Raw genomic sequence first — 22631 nt, 5'->3', positions numbered from 1 at the left:
AGATTATCATTACAGCAGAGTGAATTACCAGTTGAACTTCTCAAGTGACAAGTTCTGCAACTGAAGCCACACAGGCTCAACTTCTGAACAATTAACCACCCCAAGTAGTTAGGCTCTTAATTTAATGAGGCATTCCATGCAAATACAGCCCCAATGTGCGCTGCCTGAAGGCTCCTCTCATCTGACTAAAAGCAGGTACTTAAAACGTTTTCAAGGGATTATGCCAAACACACATAGCACTTTGCTGAAGTATTCTTTATTTTAATGTATTTTAATGTCACAAACATATAAACAACTTATGCTATTGCTACCAGATCAGTAGTGATGAATACATTAAAAAGGTTCTTTACGAAATTAAAGAGGAAAACAGACCTACTGCCTGGCTTTATACATAGAAAGTGCACAGAAAATACCACTAAAGCAAAACAAACAACCTGCACATTAAGTAGGTCACATGAAATCATCGCGTCTGCCTAAGAATTCTACAAATAACAACCAATTTGGCATTTATATTTTAATCCAGTTTACATTTACAGACTGACTGTGGATCATCCTTGCACAAAGTACCTAGGTGGTACAATACAGATTACAGATAGAATCATAGAATTGTTAGGGTTGGAAGGGACCTTAAAGACCATCTAGTTCCAACCCCCCTGCCATGGGCAGGGACACCTCCCACTAGGTCGGGTTGCTCAGCCCCGTCCAGCCTGGCCTTAAAAACTTCCAGGGATGGGGCTTCCACCACCTCTCTGGGCAACCTGTGCCAGTGTCTCACCACCCTCATGGTGAAGAACTTCTTCCTAACATCCAGTCTGAATCGTCCCATCTCTAGTTTTAATCTATTCCCTCTAGTCCTACCATTACCTGACATCCTAGAAGGTCACCAGTGTAAAGTACTTCCAGCAAAAAAATTCAGTGGTTCCAGTAGTGATGAGAGAAGCCTTAATTTGATGCACTTTTCAGATAATTCCTTCACAAACAGCAAAGCAAAAGCTTTCTCATATGCAATGTGTTCAATTCATTATACAGTGTGCATTTGGTTTTATGAACCCAGTCAACGAATACTGATCGCATCAATACCAACATGCCATGTAATTTTATTTAAATGAGAATTCAAGTCATTTTGGATGCAGAGAAGGGAATTTATTTGTTTTAGCATTGCCTTTCTTTAGCAGCACTAAAAAGGTGTTTTGCTAACCATGTACAAAGGGCGCAATTGCAACATCATCTGTCCCAGTCCCCGAGGCGATGTTTGCCTGCCACCATTAAAGTGACAAAGCAGGTTATGTACTGCAGGCTGCCTACTGAAAGCAGAACAAAATATTCAAACCCCATTTTCCTAACTCCTTTAAACAGTCAGTTTTCTGCAAAGTCAATGGCAAAGTTGGAAAGTCAGTTCAGTGCAAGTGTGTGGGATACCTTTAACACCATCAAGCTAATGGGAACTCAGGGTAGCAGCACAAAAGCAACTTTGGCATGAAGATAAGGATATTCCCCTCTCCATGCACTGACAGAGTCTTTAAACTCTGGCAGCTGGATGATGAAATTATAAAACAGAAGGCACACCTTCAGCTCCTGTGAAGATGACCCTTAAATATCCTCTCACCTCCCAAATCCTAACAAAGAGCAAAACTGATGAAATCAAAGGCTTTTCCAGGTCTGCAGGCAGGAGAGCATTCTAACCTACCAGAGGCGAGGAGGACTTTTGGGGAAGCTCATCTGCCTGACCAAAAATACACTTATTTGTGTATTTTGCTGGGTTACTTCTATATGGGGGTGTTTGATTTCCCTCCCTTTGAGGGTAGGGGGGGGAAAAAAGAAAAAAAAAAAAGGATGAGTGATAGTAGCATTTCTCCTTCCTAGGCCCCACAGATCTCAGGAAGGGGAAAGAATGAGCACGCTATGGGAATTCCGTTCCATCTTCTATGGAGACGTGAACATAGTCTTTCATGGGAACCTCTCTCCTGGTTACGTATGCCACAGGTCCAAAACCTTTCACTTTTGGTAAAGGCAGAGCCCATCCTGCTCCACAGGATAAAACAGGAATATATTTAGCAGGGCTTCTCTTATCTTCCTGGTGACAGGTAAATCAAACAGAAGGTGCGTTATCCAAACTTGTTTTGAGTTCAAGTGGACTCTTCCTTGTAAGACAGTACTGCAAAAGACAGCTCCCTATGCACAAACTTCCAGATGCCCCCATGTCCCAGGAGAACATTTCATAGATGGAGATTCAAGAGCGAAGTTTATTTAGCTTTAACACTCTATGCTTTTCCAGTTGGAAATGTGACATTAGCAGAAAATGTAAGAGTGTTCTCCTGTCTAGGCAGAAACAGAATAGCAGTACAGAACCTACTGTAACTTAGATAATTTCAGTGCTCACTATGTAGGGACAACGCTATTACTCTGCAGTCACCTTATGACTGTCTCCCTTCAGTGCCAGGAAAACAAGGATCCCTTGTTTTAACTACCAGTTACTTTCAACTTACCAGTTTCCCCCTTTGTTGAGCAGATCTGGTTTCCCGGAGAGTGTACACATCACCACAGACCGAGATCTCCCGCCAAACGCCAGGTTTGGACTCCTCAGTGAACCCTCCTTTTGGATGCATGACCAGCACCCCGTTAGTTGTCAATCCATCCATGTGGCCATCAGGATTTTTCCATTTTGCTGCTTTTTCCTGTGTGTGACAACCATTCCAGGAAAAAGAAAAAAGAGTTTGTCTAAAAGTTTGTAGACTAAAGTTTCACAAGCATTGTCTAAAACACAATATTTCCTCATCAGCTGGCAGTGCTTAGACATATACCTACAAAAAAAACCCACCCAACATCTTTAAGAACACCTTGTGCCAGGGTGGTAACATCTTTTGCTTATGCATCTTCAATTACTATTCTATCTTAAATATTATTATTTTTAACTCAGTTGAGTACCTCTGACTGCAGGTCAGGTAAGAGTTATGGCCTCAGAGGTCAGCAGTACAGATACTCCTAACCACCATAATGGAATACCATTGCAATGGGCAAATCCTTTTCCATAAAGCAGCTGATGTGCTCCTTGGTCTTCAGCGCTCTGTACTGCAACAGCAGCTTATTCACAATGAGTATCAAGAATATATCAAACAAGCCTAAAGAAAATCGACTAAAAGTTACTAAAGTAGAGCTGCATTGTTAACAACAATTATGACCATGGGTCCATGCTGCTAATAAATCAGGCACATAAAACTGCAGTTTCTACTTAACACTGCAGCTGGTACACTGAAGCAATAAAAGTCTAATGACAGTATAAGTTATCAACTAGTAAAAGGGAATTTGGGGACTTGAAAGTAACAGAGAATAAAACCAGAGTTTGCTCGTACATAGCAATTATTAGTAGTACTTACACCAAGAAATATATTTTTAGAAGAATCAAATCCAGCTGCAAAAATCCTTGCTGTATATGGTGGGCTCCTGTCACAAACAATCCTGCATGCAAAACGGGATATAGTGCTTTGCGTAATCTGGGTTTCATCATTATTTTGACTTCCAGAAATAGTATCTGTTACTACAAAGTCTATGGGGCTTTCTGTTGACCTCCCAACCTGCCAAAAATATAATAAAAACAAGATAATAGTAGAACTAGAAAGAACCATAGAAATAACAAGCATTAAGGACACCATTTTGCCAAGTTAAAGTTGATGACACCAGTAAACTATTGTCTACTGAATCTTTGTATGGCAAGATCCAAGCAGAGACTAATCTGTATTTTCATATTTGTCCTAGGCAGAAATACATCACTGACATGGCAAGACAAATTTTCACTTACTACAATTGGTGTACAGGCTTGCCCAACGCAGCTGCAATGAATTGTTTGATAGAGTATTGTCAACAGTGTGAAAGTATTATCACCTTGATATTTCATAATCCAACCACAGCACATTACTTACCACAATATTCTGTCAATTAAGAAAACACTAGCTTGAAAAGGCAAGTTTTATTCGCATTTCTAGTTCCAAGTTAATTTGCCATGAAAATAAAGGACTTTGTTTAGACCCAGAACTTGGTTATTTTGATGCCTCATAACAAAAAACTACCCACTTTCATGTTTTCTGAATTTGTAGTTCCAGAACAGAAGAGTTTTCAGGTAAAACCAAAAATATGATTAAATTTATTCCTAATCATGCACATGCATGACTAAAGAAATTAAAAAACCTTCTTCAGCAGAAATAAAACAGAGCTGATCAGAAGACAATAATATTTTTCCTATCTTGATATCTATAAATTTTAATTCTAAAACTGGAAACATCTAGGCATCTGGAACTGAAAACTTCATTACAAAATGGACAAAGGGACCTGACTGCCAATCAAACATACAGTGAGACCTTTATCAGTACTTCTAGAGGCAAATCAGCGTCACACCAACTTTAAGCTTAACTGAACTGGGAAGGTGGAGCTGAGGAACAAGGAATGGAACAGAATTTTATAGACACCTTGTGATCAAAGAAGAAAATTAAGAATATTCTTCACATGAAACTACCTTCAATATCATGAATCTGCATTTATATAAAATAACCTCCTCCCTAAACACGATCTCATTGTCCCCCAAAAAGTTACACTCTGCTTAGCTTCTTGCTCTTCAAAGCCAGCTGTGGGAACACATGTATGGTTCCATACATATATATGGAACATATGGTTCCATACATATGGTTCCAAACTAAATTTGCTGTGCCTGCTTGAACAGCAAAGAAACATTATTCAAGAGTCAAGGAAAGTGCTATTATTAATGCACTTAACCCTTGTACAGGGATCTCTGCTGTAGTTCTGCTTTCAGTTCTACTTTCCAGTGTTAAACTCCAACACACACCAAAATTCATAAGTGACATATCCAGTTACTTTCTCCATAGAACGGGTCTCAACCCAAATATAAAACGCTATGAGCTTGCCACAGAAGAAGCGCTATGGAAATACTAAAAAAGGCCTAATCAAAAGTATGCACTTCAATTTTTCACAAAAAGTAAAGTGACTACTAGAATACCCAAGAGACAGAATTCAGAAACTATTTAATATGGGACGTTTCTGATTTAAATAACTTGACAAGTTGAAGCTAAAACTTATAAAGCTATATTCTTCTTCCTTGTACAGTATTACTTCTAACAGGCTTCTATTTCCCAGCCACTGCAAGTCCTGCTAACAGTCAGCACTGATCAGCAGCAGGAAGCTCATTCCTAACATTTGACTATTCTCTATCTGTATGCAAAGTCTCTTAAAGGATAATCGATAATGAACATGAAATAAAATTCTTCATAACAAGTTTCTGCCTGTTGAGTCTCTCAAATAGATCACTCTCAAAGCTTTTAGATGCAATTAGAGAAAAACCTGCCTTATTTTCCCTGAAAGGATGACAAAACATGCAAGTGTTTCCTCCCATCATACCAATCAGCCAACATGAAATTCAAATATGTTTGGATATAAGCATTAAAATCCACCTACAAAGCTTTTAGGTGTTTTTTTAAGTCTCTGATATTACATGCAATATTTTAAGCAACAAAGTAATTATTTATATCATTTGTGTCACAATTATGTCTATACAAAGTAGAATATTTTAAGTATTTACTTTATTTTTTTTCCTCTTGGAAAAGGCTTCTAGAGGATCAAATCTCATGTATTGTGCTATGTTTCAACATCAGAAATTATTTTAAGAAGTAGCCTTCAAAACACACAATTTCATCATGCTCCGTATAAATTCAAAAGAAGAAAAAGCCCTCAGGAACAAATGAAGAACTTTATGCTATCAACATTTACCCACCAAAAATTTTAACTCATCTGATGTTGCAGTCAGACTACAGTCACTACAGACCTAGTACTACCATTCAAAAATGATCTCTGCAGACTTTATTATTTGTTTTTCTTCCATTTTCCTCTATAGCACAGGAGACTTTCTGCTTTTTAGTAATTTTAGGCTGTATTTTGGGACTCTTCTTGTTAACTGTGTAATATTCTATATTATTTCACTAAGTTACTTCCAGTAACAAACCATAAATCTTTCAACTGATGCATAAGACAGCTTCTGTTGTCTACACTACAGGTTATTGTTAAAAGCTGTGTAAAAACCAGGCAGTCAATCAATTTGTGAGTGTCTACCGTCAATCAAAGAAGTGCTATTAAAAACGCTCCCTCCTGAGACAAGGCAAAAACCAGACAACCTGCCAACAGATAATTTAACAGCTGCAGATTCTTGGACTTCAACAGAATTTCGCTCTGATGGCAGGGAGAATGGGACCATGCATCTTCTGAAGGGCTGTTGTTCAGAAAAAAAAAATCAATTCTTCATATTGAATGTACCTGCTTCTTGTATAAACTTGTAGTTATTTAGGGTACTGCCTACACATTTTAGCTCCTTGTAGTGGTACGAACAGGTATAATCAAACCATTCTCATCTAATCAAACTGTGAGGAACCAGGTTCTACTCCAACTGATGCATCATCAACAGAATGGTTACTGGGTTACTGAGCTCTGAAGAAAATAGTAATTTTAAGCAGCATACAGACACTGCAGCATATAGACTTCGGGAGATGCCAGGTGGAACACGTTAGTACATTTTTTTTGTTATTACATGAAGAAATCTGAGCTGGATGTCACTAAGACAGAGCTACATAGTAGCATTTGTACACTAATTTCACTATAGACTTGAGAATTACATTTAAAAAAAACACACACAACACAGCAGGACAACAGTTAATCATAGAATCGTTAGGGTTGGAAGGGACCTTAAAGATCATCTAGTTCCAACACCCCTACCATGGGCAGGGACACCTCCCACTAGATCAGGTTGCTCAGAGCCCCATCCAGCCTGGCCTTAAAAACTTCCAGGGATGGGGCTTCTACCACCTCTCTGGGCAACCTGTTCCAGCATCTCACCACCCTCATGGTGAAGAACTTCTTCCTAATATCCAGTCTGTTCACTAAGTACAGTACGAATAAAAAAAAGAGTATTCTCAAAACCAAGTACAGGACATAAGAACAGAATCATGAGACGTCCAGAACAACCTTCCAGAGCATCTCCAAAGGAGGTTGTGAAATTATTTTCTTAAAGTGATCCAGCAGGAGAAGTTTGCCAGGTGACTGAGCAGGATACGAGTAAGCAGGGAAGATAAAAGCACCCATGTTTGCATCGTCTCCAGCTTTCAAGAAGCAAGAACATTCCAGGTTAGTGCTTTCAGTAACGTTTTCAAAACATTCTTAAAAGAGTACGCTTACTTGTAAATAACTCTTCATGGTAATCTTCACAAAAAAATCTAGTAGAAGAACAGGGGGTAGAACTACTCCTATATGAAACTTCATCATGCATGCATTGAATACACATATAACCTGCATGGTTAACAAACGATGCGTGTCTGCATGGGGGGTGGGTAGAGTACATGTATGGTGATTTAAACCACTTATTAACTGTTATATGCATGAAAATATTGTCATTTTATTACCGAAGATGTCAAGAAAATTGGTATTTACACAGCCTGGATGCTGCTCTTCAATGCCTTCTGGAATCTTCTTACCACCCTTTGTATAGTACCTTCACATTTTCCATATGTGCCTCACTTCTGATAAACATCTACTCATGCTTCTTGGTTATAAGCTTGGAAAGCATAAACAAAGAAGCTGTTGTGGGTCTGCAGTCTTCAAACTTTTGTTTCTGGAAAAATTGCACAATACAAGTCACCAACACAACTTTTCTCACGTTTTCCTTCAAAGAAAAGAACTGACTAAAGACTCAAAGTGGAATAAGGAAAAAGGTGACAGCTTTTTGGTCAACTGTGGATCTCCCTCACACTTTCACAGGAAATCAGCTCTAGCCCAATGGATTCAGACCTCACAGGTTAGAAATGGTACCCTGGCCAAGAAAAAGCAAGAACTCTGTTCTCTCTTTTCCCTATTTCAGGTCCCAGTGACTAAGGTGGTACTAACCACCACCATTCCAAGCTTATCCCACTCCTTACTATGGTTTCCTTAGTGAAGTCATGCAGTGCTACTAGCCCATTTTACAGAGGGGAAGATTGAGATTAAAAAAAAACAACCAAAACCCCCAAAAAACCAACTAAGTGATTTGCCCAAGATAATACATGTTATCAGCAGCCAAGAAGGGGTCTCAAGCCTCAAGGTAATCCTGCAGTCCAGGCATTATCCTTCCCTTTTCAGCTTTCTCATCTTTGCCAGTGTTCTACAAAAGCCAGGAAGACACACTTGAAACAAAAACAGCAAACTCCAAGGACTGTCTATCCAAGTGATGCTTGATCAGCAGTAAGGTTTTACTCCATGCATCAATAAAGTCAACATGGAATTTGCCATCATGTTCACAGATCTGCACAACACAAGGCCTCAAGTAACTTTTCCTCTGACTTCCTACAATAAGATTACTGAGAATAATTAAAACTTAATGGCTTATCTAAATAACGGAAGCCTCTTCAGCAGCTACGTGGCATTTCTTCAGCAGCAAAATACTGCCAGAGCCTAACAGACTTTCCTTTTCCCTTTCTCACAGCTGTCAGCCCCTCTAGGCCAGTGCTTACAGTGCAATTCTCAGAAGGCAGCTACAGAGAGCGGAAACACAAACCAGGACACAGTGCTCGAGGTGAAGTTGAGAGCAAGTCACAGCATGACAGCCTACACATCTCAAGACAGAAGAAACAGACTGCACTGAAAAGAGAAATTTTAGCAATACGGAAGCTTTAACCCTGACACATCAGCCCTTTCAGGGGACACCAAAAGGACTGAGCCACTCTACCAACACAAGATTCAGCTCAAAAAGTTTTATTGTTATTAAGATTGGATAGTTTGACCTGTTACAAGCCAAACCAGTCATGTAACAACAGATGTGTGGCAGATAATTGCCTGAACTAAGCAGCCTCTGACAGGTGAACTAGTACATGGGCCAAAATTAGGGCTTTTATGACATTTCACCAGCCATCTGAGAGCTGCTGGAAGGAGAAAGCATGATCTATGCTTGTCAAGTGGCAGTAAGAGATGTGCACTCCGGTGCCAGCCACGGAAGCTCAGCAGGTCTCTGGGTCAGGCAGGGCAGCCCAGGCTTTCTCAGGGCACTGGGTAGTGCAAATTTTTCCTCTACTGTGCATCAGTGAATCTCAAAGGGGAGCAGAGGAAGATGCATTGTTACCTGGGCTACGCTATGCTTAATCAGCTCATTCCTCAGAGCCAAAACCCTGGTTTAGATCCAAAGCATCCTTAATTAGCTCCCTTAACCTACTGCCTTAAACAAGGGTCACTTGAACTGCGGTCTGTGGAGCACTGCTTTGCCTATGCTGTATCTCCTCACCTGGGGCTGCTAGATTTCATTAGAGTGACAGCTAAGCACCTCAACCTACCTAATTCTTCATCAATATGCCCCCCAAGAAAAAGCTGTAACCACCACTAGGACATTATGCAATCAAGAAAAGAGCTGTCTATACAATATGGCCAGAAAAGCAGCTGTTCTGCAACTCTTCTTTATTCATTTTTTGGTATATACAAGTGGAAAAATTCCAGCTTTCAAAAATGGTTTTTCAAAATTTACATACAGAAAAAGTTTCACTCAAGGCACAAAAGCATCTGGCAGAGATAAACAAGTATCACACTGTAACCCAAAAGGATGGGTTACATTTTTTCTTTTACTAGTTAACATAGAAAAACCTATTTCAGTTCACTCTTGCTGTGTGACCCTTTTCTAACTACCTGTTCATGCAGCACCACATGAACAAGACTGGTTTTTATCAATACCTATTTGGGCCTAGTTGTTCCAAAGTCACAATAGGAAAATTTTTTATATACAGCAAAAAAACAGAAGCCACATGAAGAAAAAACACTTTCATATTGACAGAGCCATTTCCTCTTCTGTCAACAATGCTCAACTGCTGACCCTTCTAAATATGAATGACTGAATGAGGAGAGATAATTCATGATAAGATGCTTTAATTACAGAGGTCACTGACAAGACAGACCTGATTAGTCTGGATTGGAAGAGGTTGTGGGTGTTTGTTTTCCTCTGAGCTTGAGGTTTAAGTTTGTACAGAATTAAAAATAAGCGCTGCACAAGAAAATAACTTAGGTTACCAGAATGTTAGATAATGCAGAAAAACACAAATGCATATATGGGAGAGTGAAAATATGTTGGATAGAAGGTAGCTTAGAGAAACTCAGCACAGTCCCCTACACCATTTGATATATTTGCATACCCTTCACGTACAGTTTTCTTTATGATTCCATTACCAGTCTCTCTCCTTTAGTGCACAGCTCCCACATTCTCCTCCCTACCTTTGCTTTTACCTTATTCCTTCCCCATTCCATGTCCTACTCCTATATCCACTTCCTTTTTATTCCAGCTATGTGATGAACTGGAGGGTGAGGGGGTGTATTCTTGTGCTTATTCATGAATCCAAACACAGCACACATTTCTTTCTAGTACTACTAGTACAGTTGCTACACTGTCCTTGTAGAAAAAGCAGAGTACAGTAAAAGCGGTAGGGATACTAACAGATACTGGTGTTGGTTTGATAAGAGCAGAGGATGCAAAATTTCAAATGCTCCCATATTAATACAACTAGATTCAACCATAAAAGTTCCATGGATCACAGAGAATACCCAGAAGAATAAAATCATAGAATCGTCTAGCTTGGAAGGGACCTTTAAGATCATCAAGTCCAACCATAAACCTACCACTGACAAAACTGCCACTAAACCATGTCCCTCAGCACCATGTCTACCTGTCTTCTAAATACCTCCAGGGATGGCGATTCCACCACTTCCCTGGGCAGCCTGTTCCAATGTTTGATAACCCTTTTCAGTGAAGAAATTTTTCCAATATCCATTCTAAACCTCCCCTGGTGCAACTTGAGGCCATTTCCTCTTATCCTATCACTTCTTATTTGGGAGAAGAGACCAACCCTCACCTCACTACAACCTTATTTCAGGTAGTTGTAGAGAGTGGTAACGTCTCCCCTCGGCCTCCTTTTCTCCAGAAAAAAAACCATCCCAGCTCCCTCAGCTGCTCCTCTTAAGATTTGTGCTCCAGACCCCTCACCAGATGTGTTGCCCTTCTCTCAAAACACTCCAGCACCTCAATGTCTGTCTTGTAGTGAGGGGCCCAAAACTGGACACAGCACTTGAGGTGGGGCCTCACCAGTGCCAAGTACAGGGGCACGATCACTTCCCTAGTCCTGCTGGCCACACTGTTTCTGATACAGGCCAGGACGCTGTTGGCCTTCTTGGCCGCCTGGGCACACTGCTGGCTCATATTCAGCTGGCAGTCAACCAACATCCCCAGGCCCTTTTCCACCAGGCAGCTTTCCAGCCATTCTTACTCAAGCCTGTAGCGTTGCATGGGGTTATTGTGACCCAAGTGCAGGACCTGGCACTTGGCCTTGTTGAACCTCATACTATTGGCCTCGGCCCATCAATCCAGATCTGTGGTTCCATACATTGCTTTTAAAAACAATACACATATTGCATAGCGTCTTACCTGAAACATGTCTGTATCTTTATCATGAGTATACTCCACTACAACAGTCTGGTTTCTGGATAATGTGTAGGAGATACTGTGCTGACCTTTACAGCTGATTGCCTGTTGAATAAAAAAAATATGTCTATTTACACACAGCTTTCACATAAATATTATAATCAAATTCATTTCACTATATAAACACCTTTATTAGGATCAGAAAAAGCAGCGTATCATAAGTTTTTATTACAAGGCTGGGTAAACACATACAATAGAATTTTTTTTTTTAAATGGAAAACCCCAAGCTGCACTTGTTTGTTTCTAGTTCAGAAGTACCTATCATTTTCATAGTTTAGATTCCAAACACATGGTTTTCTCTCTGAAATTATATTGAATTCCTATCCCTCATAGGAACTTGTACCCCAGCAAAGACTCGGTGTTTAGGATTCTTCGGGTTTTTGTTTGTTTTTTTAAAGCAAGTGAGCAAGACAATTGATTTCCAGTTAAAAGTGCCAGGATTTGAGGGATATCATTACAGTTGAGTAGGTTTTTACTTATATCAGGAAGAGCCTAGTGATTTTTTAGAAATTGTGACAAAGAGCAAGCACTTTCAACCTCATTAAAGGGTACTTCTTACTACCTGTCAAAAGAAACTGAACTCTGTAACTATGGATATAGCATCAAAGATTAAACGGTATTTAAAACAAGACTAGAAAAGGACAACTCCACTGTGTCTGACTAAGACTGAATTCTTTACTTGTTAAGACTTCCCAGGTTTACATCTCTAGGTTGTCCTTTTCAAAAAGCCCAGTTATCTTTTTACTAGTCCAGAAACTACTTCAGAGAACAGAACAGAGACATAACCCCAACACAGGAGCAGCCCAAATGCAGAAAGAAAGAGTGAGAATGAGTTTTCCTTGATAAGTAAACACACGGCGCGGTTGCTGCAGCAGAGACCCCCAAGAAGGGGTACGGCAATCCTTCCAGAACCTCTGAGACTCAGCACACAAAATCCTTGTGGCACTGATGATCGTTTCACAAGCTTCAAGACTAACATTCACTTCAAATGATTAAGCGGTGTCAAAGTGTAATTGCAGTAGCTGTACAATGTAAATGCACTAGTAAAAGCTCCAGGACAGGGGGGAACAAGCTGAGAAACTAAATCTGTTGGCTAACAGGAAAACAGATGTAAATACAAGGTCCATATAACTGCACACAATTATGTAAGGTAATGACTATTATGGCTCAGAAAACACTTTGCAGACACTTAAGTATTGAATTAATAGGTTAATTAATGCTTCTTCCCGTTTTCTGCTAAGGGAGGGTAATTTTCTAGAAGAGGGTCCCTCGCTATCTCCATTCCTTCATGCTGCTCTTCACCTACAAAATTCACAGATAGGGATGATTAAACTAAGTAACTAAATATACTCTACTCATCTGTCTGTCATCTCTCACAAAAGTCTAAATGATCCCAAATGATCAATTATTAAAGAAATCATTAAGAAGTCTTACTGAATGTTGGAGGTACTAAAAACACCTATGTGCATACGAAAAGCCTACTAAGGTTTAGTAAAAGTATTTGATACAGAATTATTGAAAAAAACGTAACGGAATATTTCTTTTTTGTAAGCCTCATGCATTTATAGCAACAGATTAGAGACTACTTTTAGAACATGCCTCTTGCTGAAAGCTCTTAGCAGTGCCAACACCTGGTAAAGATTCAGGCTTAGGTGATAATACCTGGAGACAAAGGACTGGGGCAAGATGACCTTTCCCAGTTTCTTCCCGTACTTTTTTTTTTTCCTACGATGAAGCTTTTAACAAAACTTCAAGCCATAAAGTCTAGTTTCCCTGATTTTGTTCCAACAGTTGTAACAACACCTGAGAAGTGAGGTAAACATAGTTGGTAATCAGCAGTACGCAGATTCTAAGTTTCCCAGTTTAAATTTACAGTGTTCTGTAATAACCATTATGCTGGCACAGAGTTTGTTGCAAGAAAAAACAGCATCTTGAGATGCAATTCAAACAAAGTCACTAACACTTTGTGACCTGCTAGGACACTGAACCACAGGGCCAAACCATGTATCAAGAGCTTCTCAATGTTTGACAACCATCAAGCAGATCTTGAGCCCTGAGCAGGTCTTATTACAGGTCTCAGGTCTTACTGCAATATAAATGAGACGACGAACAAGAGACCTCTCTTGACGAACAAGAGACCCTTACACCCTGAATTTTAAGCATAATACGGCAATAATCAACTTATATTCATATTATCAGATATCATCATTTCAAACATTAGAAAGCAATAGCTTTCACACACAAAATTTTCATTCGTTTCCACAAAATTGTGTTGCAGCTGAGGATACAATGGAAGACAGAATTCCTTAGAATTCCTTCCAGAATTACTTAGTAAGGTCATGTCTTATGCCTGCAGAACTTAGGGCTTAGACACATTAATAATTCCCACTAGGGTGACCAGGGTCAGCATCTCCTCTGAAATATTAGGGTAGAACATAATCTTTTTCTTTCCTGTGCATGTTCCTTTCCCCTTCCAATTCTTCCTCCTCATCTTAGCTCCCCTCCTCTTTGTTTGCCACTATTTAAATCCTGTTATTTTCAGTGTGAAATACCTTATTTAATTTCCTGGAATTGTGTAAGCGTTTTTCAAAAAGCTAAGAACATTATAAGAAATGTTTCAACTTGTGTGTTTTCACAGTCTGCTCAGCACCAACAGTTGCTCCAATTCAAAGACATTTTACAGGCATTTTAATTGCTGGTCCCAAAGCAATTGGCCACTTCCAAGTAAAGAAAAAGGTAACAACAGTATTTCAGGAGCTACACAAAACGGAAGAACTATGAACTATTCACAATGACTAAGACAAGTGAAAGGTAAATATCTTAATAAAACAGTATGGTAAGTGGAATACAGTTATAGGCAAAATCATGAAGGATTTTGACAGCTTAAGGAGCTACGGAACCACACCACGAGTCCCAAAAATGTCTGGAGATTGATTCACCCAACCCCCTTGAAATTGGTTTGTAGCAACCAAGATACTGAGGTTGCCTTTCTACTGCTTTTACCATTCAAATTTCTAGATTCTTTTTCTGCCAGTAGGATTTCCCCCCCAAAACCCCTTGATGCTGTCACATAATTGCACTAGTGTGGTACCTGAAGTTGTGAGAAAAGCGCTGACCCTCGCAAGACATATGGCAGCATCACAAGTTCTAGCAGATGACTTCAGAGTTTCAGGCTGGACACTACCATCTCCACCTTCCAGGTAGGAATTAAAACACAAAAAGAACAAGAACTGAGCACCTCTATCTCCTCACCTCCACCCCAAGGCTGCCAAGATCCACCAAAGCAATAGTACTTATTTTCAAAGTTTGTACTCACAAAGTCAACCAAACTTTTGAGCGTGTGGGCCAACTTCACCTTAGTTTGAGAGAGTTTTCTCATAGTTTTTAGGTTCTTAAAAGTTTAATGAAAATCATCAGTTGAACATAGGGGGGAAAAAAAACCCTACCAACTAAAATTAGACCCCAACGGAAACAAATGCCGGAAAAACCTTGCTAACACATATAGCCTTATTCTGCCAAACAAATCAGAAACGTGGCTCCAGACTGGCGATAGCATATGCCATCTCTTGTCCAGCAGGAATGCTGGTGGAGAGATACAGGATAGATTAATTCCGCCGCCTACACAACAGTTTGTTTTATATGGTTAACTGTCTCAAACTGCTGAATTCAAGTAATTCCCTTTGGAGGAAACAGATAGCAAAGTGGAGACTAACTGACAAAAACCGTGCAGAGGAACAGAGGGAACAAATAACAGCAGCAAGAGATTTTTCCAGAATAATTCCACTGCTAGTGACTCCATGTCCACATTGGGGCTGAGGGATTTTAGGAAGTCCATATGCCATATGGAAGCAACAAGGGAATCCTGAGGTGCCATATTCCACTTGGCATGAAGGGACACATTTCCCCAGCATCTTTCCAAGGCAGAGCTCGTGTTTGCACAGTAATCCATCCGTCTCTATAGGGCTTTGAAGTTGGAGAACAGCATGCAACAGCTTCAAGCCTCACTATACATTGAGCCAGTTTAACAGGAAGGCTCCTCTCCTCCCCATCGCGCAAAGTAAACCCTGCAGCTAACCCCACTGCCTTGGGATTTGTGTTCTAGTGATTTAGGTGCATCAAAACTGCCCTATGTTATCAGAGACTGAAAGGAGCTGCATCTGAAGGCCCACTATCTCACCCCCATGCTAATAAGGCCTGAGCAAGCTTATTTACTTATTTATATCTTTAAACTTTACTAGTATCTCAAGTTTTCAGTTATATCCTTCCTGCTGTCTGGGGTTACACTTGGCTTTGGTTTTTTCCCTGCTTCCTTACACACACTTTTAATTCTTGCTCCTTTCTCTCCGTTTTGAGAACAAAACCTCGTTCTAGCACTCTGCACTCACAATCAAAGCAGCAGCTAAAGGCTGCGGCTTACAAATCTGTCAGGTCTCAGAGGAACTGAGATCAAATAGAGACTGTTTTCCCAGCAGCAACGCTGTAACTCAGCCAGCCCTTGGAACATCCCAGCCCACCCGAATTCTTTGCTCTCCACTCGTTCCCCTGGTGAGGTAGCTGCTAGCAGTTTTACCACCATTTCAAGAGGTGAGAAAGTAGAATTCCCTCATCCCACATATAAAAACACTTTGCAGATAAGGGGAATAAGGATACACAAAGGTTTCATTTAAAAACATAGTATTTCTTAGTACTCTCCTTCTTTTGCAAAGATACAGGAAAAAAAAAAGAGGGAACACAAAACTTAAAAAAAAAGATAATCTCCAGACAAGACATAGGCCCAACGGACTGGCAGCGATGCACAACCACTGCATTTGCAAACATACAGCGTTACGTAGGAGCATGCACTGCACTGAGTGACACCACTTCACTGAGAGTGCCACCTCCCCTCTAACCACTGATAGTGTAAGCGGCTGCTGTCCTGGAAACAAGCAGAAAGGTCAGTACATCTGAAAAACTTTAACTGTTTTCTGTTGTACAACGACAGATTAGTGTCAAACCTTAGTGTCAAACATCTCCAGAAGTGCCCTTATCGACCGGCAAGCCACAAGGAGGCAAAACAACAGCAGACCACCCCTTTTACAGGAGCACACAAAATGCCTGTCAAATAATCCAACCTAAGATGGAATTCTTTTTCAGGAGGCTAACTATACCAGTATTGGATTTATCCAAGCACAACAAGAAACCCCACGTTTTCCTTGCACTCCTTTTTTATGGGCTATTCTTGGAGAGCTCTGAAAGCTCCTGTTTTGCACACAATGATGAACTAGTGTATATTCTTAAAATTTGTCTTCTGTAATAAGACACTGTTTTGACCAACAACAGAAACAAGGCTATAGCAAACATTCTGACTTAAGGATCAAACATGAAGAAAGGCTTGCAAAGTACACAGGGGTAATTTGTTGGGTTTTTTTTTTTTGTTTCCCCAAAATGACACTAATTGTTTTATTACAAGATTCGACATTTATCTACTACACAGACTTTATATCCACCCTCAGCCAGATGTTCCCTATCTAGCAGCATCTTCTGGTGTGCCGCAGCACTCTCCCGCACGCTGACAAAGTTGCTCATTTCCCTTCGTCATCTTCAGCCCGAGAGTTCAAGAACAGGTCAGGAGCTCACGGCATGACTACGTTAACTTAACACTATTAGGTCAAACCTTCTGTATAATGCATGCATCAATGAACTAAAGAAGCAGATCCCCAAATTCTCACAGCCTTTAGGCTGCTGCTCACAAGGCTTGCAGGGAGCAGGTCTAATCCACTTCTAGAAATGGAGATTTTGCCACTTTCCTTTGGTCTGGAAGCAATGTTTCCAAGAAAAGCAAGAAAGAGAGCTCTGCATTTGGAAATCTAAACTTCACAGTTCACTTGTGCCTAGCTAGCTCCCCAAAGATCATGAGAGGGACTTAACGTTACTTTGGTTACCAATTCTTCTCCACTATAGCAGAAGTGGAGGCTAAAATCCATTAACAGAGAGGGGCAGATGTCTCACAGGAAGGGCTGCTCCATTAGAACAGGATTTTTAGTTTAGTTAATTAGGTTGGATTAGGACAATAAAATGATTTATGGGAACACTTTAGTTTTCTTTGTTGGTAGTCAAGCTGACCGACACCACACTGACGTGTTTAAAATTAATGACAGCAGTGGCTTCACGAGTTAAATGCTTTCTTACTTGGCCGCCGGCCTTCGATTTCTTTTATAAAAAGAGAACACAAGCAACACTCAGGGTCATCAAACAAAAGATCTTGCAACTTAAGAGAAAGGAAGCTTTAGCTAGCAAGGAAGGAATCCTTTTAAAGCGAGGAACACATCACATTTCCACTGGATTTTTGGACAGACTGACTGCCAGAGCCAGCAGACATTAGGTTACCATAAGAAAACACAAAAACAGCTCACGATCATGACACAGTGACATTTTGCCTGCCATCAGAAAGCATGTCCACTTCAGAAGTTTCCCAACAGATTATAACAAATGTCAATTTGTATACCATTAACTAAAGCCTGCTTGCAATTTTACTCTGTCTCAACTTAAACCCAACAGTAATTGACCAGAATTACTGCTTTTGTAACGCTAAATTTCAGTAACACTGAAAATCTACATTGACCTCTGGCTACTGATACAGCTATTATATGTAATTTTCCTCTAGCCTTTTGCAAAGAAAATAAGAGACATTATCATGTAAACCTTATGGTTTTATACGCTTACAGGAGGGGCTGAAACAACTGTTCCAACCTGAATCACAGGCCCAGCTCTTGAACAAGTCTGCATCTGCTTCCTGCACAGCTCCGTACAAGCCCATCCTTCAATGGTCTTCCTTCCTTCCCTTATAAACAAGTGTCTAAATTAGAACTGCAACAACATCTATGCACACATTTTTTGAATATCAATGCTAAGACCTTGTCTGTCTCTAACATTTCAGTTGTCAGCATTCTCTTGACAATGAAACGAGTGCTAGGAAGCGGTCAAAAGAGACCACGAGTCAGCAAATGCAGGTAAAGTAAGAGAATATGCCACCATAAAGAAATTAATTTTTGCACTTAGTGAGCATTTCTGACAAAAACTTTTAATACACATACTGATGCTGCAGCTATCTACAGGCAAATTCTTTTTCTTCATTATATGGTAAACTGAATAGAGCAATGCTTGCCTTCTGAAAAACATCCTTTAACTATAAAAAAAAAAAATTACCAATTCCTTATCAGTTTCAGATAGTTTTCTTCCCCTGTTAAACGATCCAAGCACTAACAGACTGGGGGAAAGTTAAAAATGCACATGTAACAAGCAATTGGACAACAGATACTTGACATTTAAAGAAACAGTTCAACACTATGTGTATATGGCACTGTCTGCGATCCCAGTTACAATAAATGAGTTGATGTACGTAACTTGCAGGCCACCCCTCTTCATCCGCTGAATGCAAATCAACCCCTGAAACTCATGGTACACTGGCTCAGTGCCTATGCAAAAACAATTTCAGCATATACTCCAGTTTGTTTACACTTCAAGCTTTTATGGCTTTCAAAGCATTCACAAGTTTGTTCTCATGTACCCTTTCACGCTGAGCTCGGGGATTTGAGGAGGAGGGGACAGAAGGGACCACACATTTGTCTCTTGCATACATCAAAGCCATCTGCTACAAGTGTACATGTGAGACTGTGAGCTACTACTCAAGCAATTTACCATTTATCAACACAATAGGCAGATGTGAAATGATTTGCTCCATTTGCTGGATTTGTGTTGGTGTGCAATTTCAGACAACCAGCCAATACAGCGCACGCCACCCTTTCTCCAGAAGGGGCATCAAATTATGCTATTCTGGTAATTCTTTATTTTGAGTACTGCAACAAGTAAGGAGGCAACAACATAAAAGTATTTCTAGATAAGCTATGGTAAAGCTAGGCTGGGGTTGACAGACTGCACACAAGTAAGTATTCAAAACCCATCTTCAAAAATGCAAAGTGGGTGTTGACTAAACTGCACAGACTAAAGTTAGGTGGCCAAAACCATCATTCTTGCAGTCACTTACTAGACCCAAGTCCTACCTCATACCTAGGACTCCTGACCAGCTCTCGTAAAGCAACCCAAGTTGGTCCACTTCATTCAAAGTATTAAAAGCAGCTCAAAATAGGTGCAGTTTATACTAACAGACATCGCTATATGACACAGTAGCTCTGGAATTCTTTGTAAATCACAAATATTTGGTGGCTGTGAATCAACACTTTACCTACCTAACCTGTGAATCATTTTCCTCCTAATCTCATCTTTTAGTTTTGCTAACCCCTAAAACCTTTGTTTTCCCTTTCCATTTCCTTCCATCCATGTTCAGTAATGTTCTATTGCAAGTGGTCTTTCATCCATCTTTGAAATCAAGCCTGTAGTTTTCTTTCTTTAGTCAGCTTGCTACATTTCCTCCCCCAAGCAGACTGGAGCTAGAGACAGCTCAGAGGCATAACACAAAGCTGCGGCAGTGTCAGATCATCAGCTACCCACAGCATAAATCATTTACCTCCAAACTCCAGAATGCTCCTCCTTTGGGCAAATTACTGCCTGCACATTGCTGCTGCACTTTCTATTGCAACTGCTCCGGAGTTGCCTGCTGTAGTCCTGTGCTGAGGACACATTTCACCTGCTTTGGAAACCAGGAGACATATATGTTTGTCACTGTCCTGCACTGAGTTTCATTTGTTTGATATGTGACCGTAACTGATTTTTGAACAATTGTTTCAGACTATCGGTATGTTCATATTCCTCCAAATTTTGCAGTTCATGTATTGGTAGGCAACAATAATTTATTCATACTTTACAAAAAAAGAAAAAGCTGTACTACAACTTCTCGTTTACTTCACAAGGTATTTTCTTTGCATTATCTCAGCTGATCACTAAAGAATATATAGACATCCACCCACTGTATTACAGCTTAGAGTTACATGTACCTGTTGATACAGATTACAACCGAACAGTTAAGATACTTTTTGGAAGACACATCTGTTCCTGTTTCAGCTTCAGCCCATCATGCAGTCATAGCACTATCTAGATGAAAAATGCACATGGGCATGAATTTGCAAAGCTTTTTTGCGAAGTATTTTATAGCCGTTTGTGAAAAGGAAGCAACACAGCCCAGAAAAGTAGGACCAAAATGTTGAACGTATTCCTGCCAGGATACTGCTTTGGAACAAGATCTCTTACAATACATAGAGAACCTTAAACGCTCAGTATATCTGCAAATGGGGAAGAAGAAGAGATAAGCAGCTGAGCTCTGCTGAGAGCTCCTGATCCTGGACATGCTGCTAGGACTTCGGTAGTACTGAGGCTTACTACCTTTGTACAGGGGAGCTGATTCTCCTCATCTCCCCAGAGTAAAGGCGTCTAAGAAATCTTCTTGTTTAAAAGCAAGAGAAGCTGTAGAGACTAGCAGTCTACTAAAAGAGACTTTGCACAAGAGACAGTTCAGCTACAGTCACTTTAGGGAGAAAGAGACTAAATGGCTGACTGGAAAAAAGCCTACTATACCAAGAGCTGTGTTGAATATGTTGTTTACAGTACTAAGATCACGTATGATGTGTGACGTTCTGAAAGCAAAACTTCTGACCTCTTAACTCCTGGCATTAGTTCACTAAGGGTAGCATTTCTTCTGGAAGCCCATAAATTTAAACATGAAGGCATAAACATGATTTTGCCACTGCAGCTGGAGCACATCCCCCAAAACTCTTGATACACCCACAAAAATATCAGTAATTAGAGAAGGATGCAACAGCGTTTGTAGCTGAACATTCTGGTGCCAACAGTCTACAATTCATTTATATACATCAGGAACAAAAGCAGCAGATGCCTGGCTACACTTATGTACTTGGGTATGCCAAGCACACAAAATAGACACAAATTAGAATCCTTAACTAAAAACCAGACAACAAAAAATACAGTGATAAAGTCCCCTCAAGGGCTTCTATCAATACACAGACTGAAAGATTTGTACACTCGGCACATCAGCAGTGAATGCTTCCGTGAATCAAAGCACCCATGAGCACCAATCTAAGCCTGCCTGCCAAAGGAGAGCGCACAATAACAGGATGAAAAGCTGCATATCATTCTGGAGCTTCCAGAAACCATAAATCCACTCTGACACAAATCAATTTTATATTAAGACAGCCAAAGACTCTCCAGACAGTTACCTTAACAGACCTGTTAAGCAGCTGCATAAAAAAATCTCAAGAGGAAAAAAAAAGTGAACTTCCTCTTTCCAAAAAGCCATTTAGTGCTCATAGAAAGCAATTACACTTTATAAAGCCCAACAAAGGACAGAAGTTGCTTTCTAGACTTCACACTATAGCTGATAGAAAGCACTCTTCGATAGAAGAGGCCCGAAAGCAATTCTAATTGTTCCAGTTATTTGTACATATCACCAAGCTCTACTCCTGGTAGAGTTCAGAACATATTCACATTCCTTATACAAAACTTAGTATATTTCAAAATGCACACATTCCGTGTTTGAACTCTGTTTAACTGAGCTACTTAAGTGATTTAAGTCAACAAGATAACACACTAAACAGCAGTGAAAGTGCAATCCTGATTTATGCTGCTGCACAGGAGTTGAAAAATCAACTTGCTAACAAGTGGGAAGCAAGGAGCTTTCTTCACTATATGTGCAGTTGCCAAGCTCATTTCAAAACATAAGTGACTGCAAGCCCCTCCAGTGCCGTCTCTGAATCCGTACAGAACTGAAAACAAGTCTGGCTCCGATTCCCAGACTTTTTGGGTTTTTTAAATTATCCAGGGGAAAAAAACCAAACCAAAACAAAAAAAAACAGACCATCTCTTCACACAGGAGACGGCACATGTTTGGGAGTACGCAGTAACTAGCACTGCCTCTCCACCTTGCAAATTGAGAAAGACAGTAAGAAGGCAACAAGTACGTATCTCACCTCAGTCACCCACCAGAACTATAACAAAGCATTAACAACCAAATTCAGAATTCATTTATCAGAATGGTTTGTCCCTGGCTGCCACTCCAAAAATTTTACAGTCCAAGCTAACAGCTACGTTCACAAAATTCATTCAATAGTAGCACAGGGAGGTTCAACTGAAAGCCAGGTATTTAACTTCA

At 40.1% G+C, this 22631-nt stretch overlaps 1 protein-coding gene across 1 annotated transcript in view; it reads right to left on the bottom strand.

The window, feature by feature from the left end:
- Positions 1–22631, bottom strand: part of PELI2 (pellino E3 ubiquitin protein ligase family member 2) — an 81527-nt gene that overhangs the window by 7115 nt on the left and 51781 nt on the right. The window contains exons 3-5 of the mRNA XM_054199576.1: positions 11477–11578; positions 3375–3572; positions 2487–2675 (exon numbers count right to left, since the gene is read on the bottom strand). Of these exons, the coding sequence (XP_054055551.1) occupies positions 2487–2675; positions 3375–3572; positions 11477–11578 (489 nt within the window). The remainder of the gene's footprint in view (positions 1–2486; positions 2676–3374; positions 3573–11476; positions 11579–22631) is intronic.

Source organism: Rissa tridactyla, chromosome 4, assembly GCF_028500815.1.
Source record: "Rissa tridactyla isolate bRisTri1 chromosome 4, bRisTri1.patW.cur.20221130, whole genome shotgun sequence".
Taxonomy (NCBI): Eukaryota; Metazoa; Chordata; class Aves; order Charadriiformes; family Laridae; genus Rissa; species Rissa tridactyla.
Note: the sequence above shows the minus strand (reverse complement) of the source record. Positions and strands in the feature narration are given on the sequence as shown.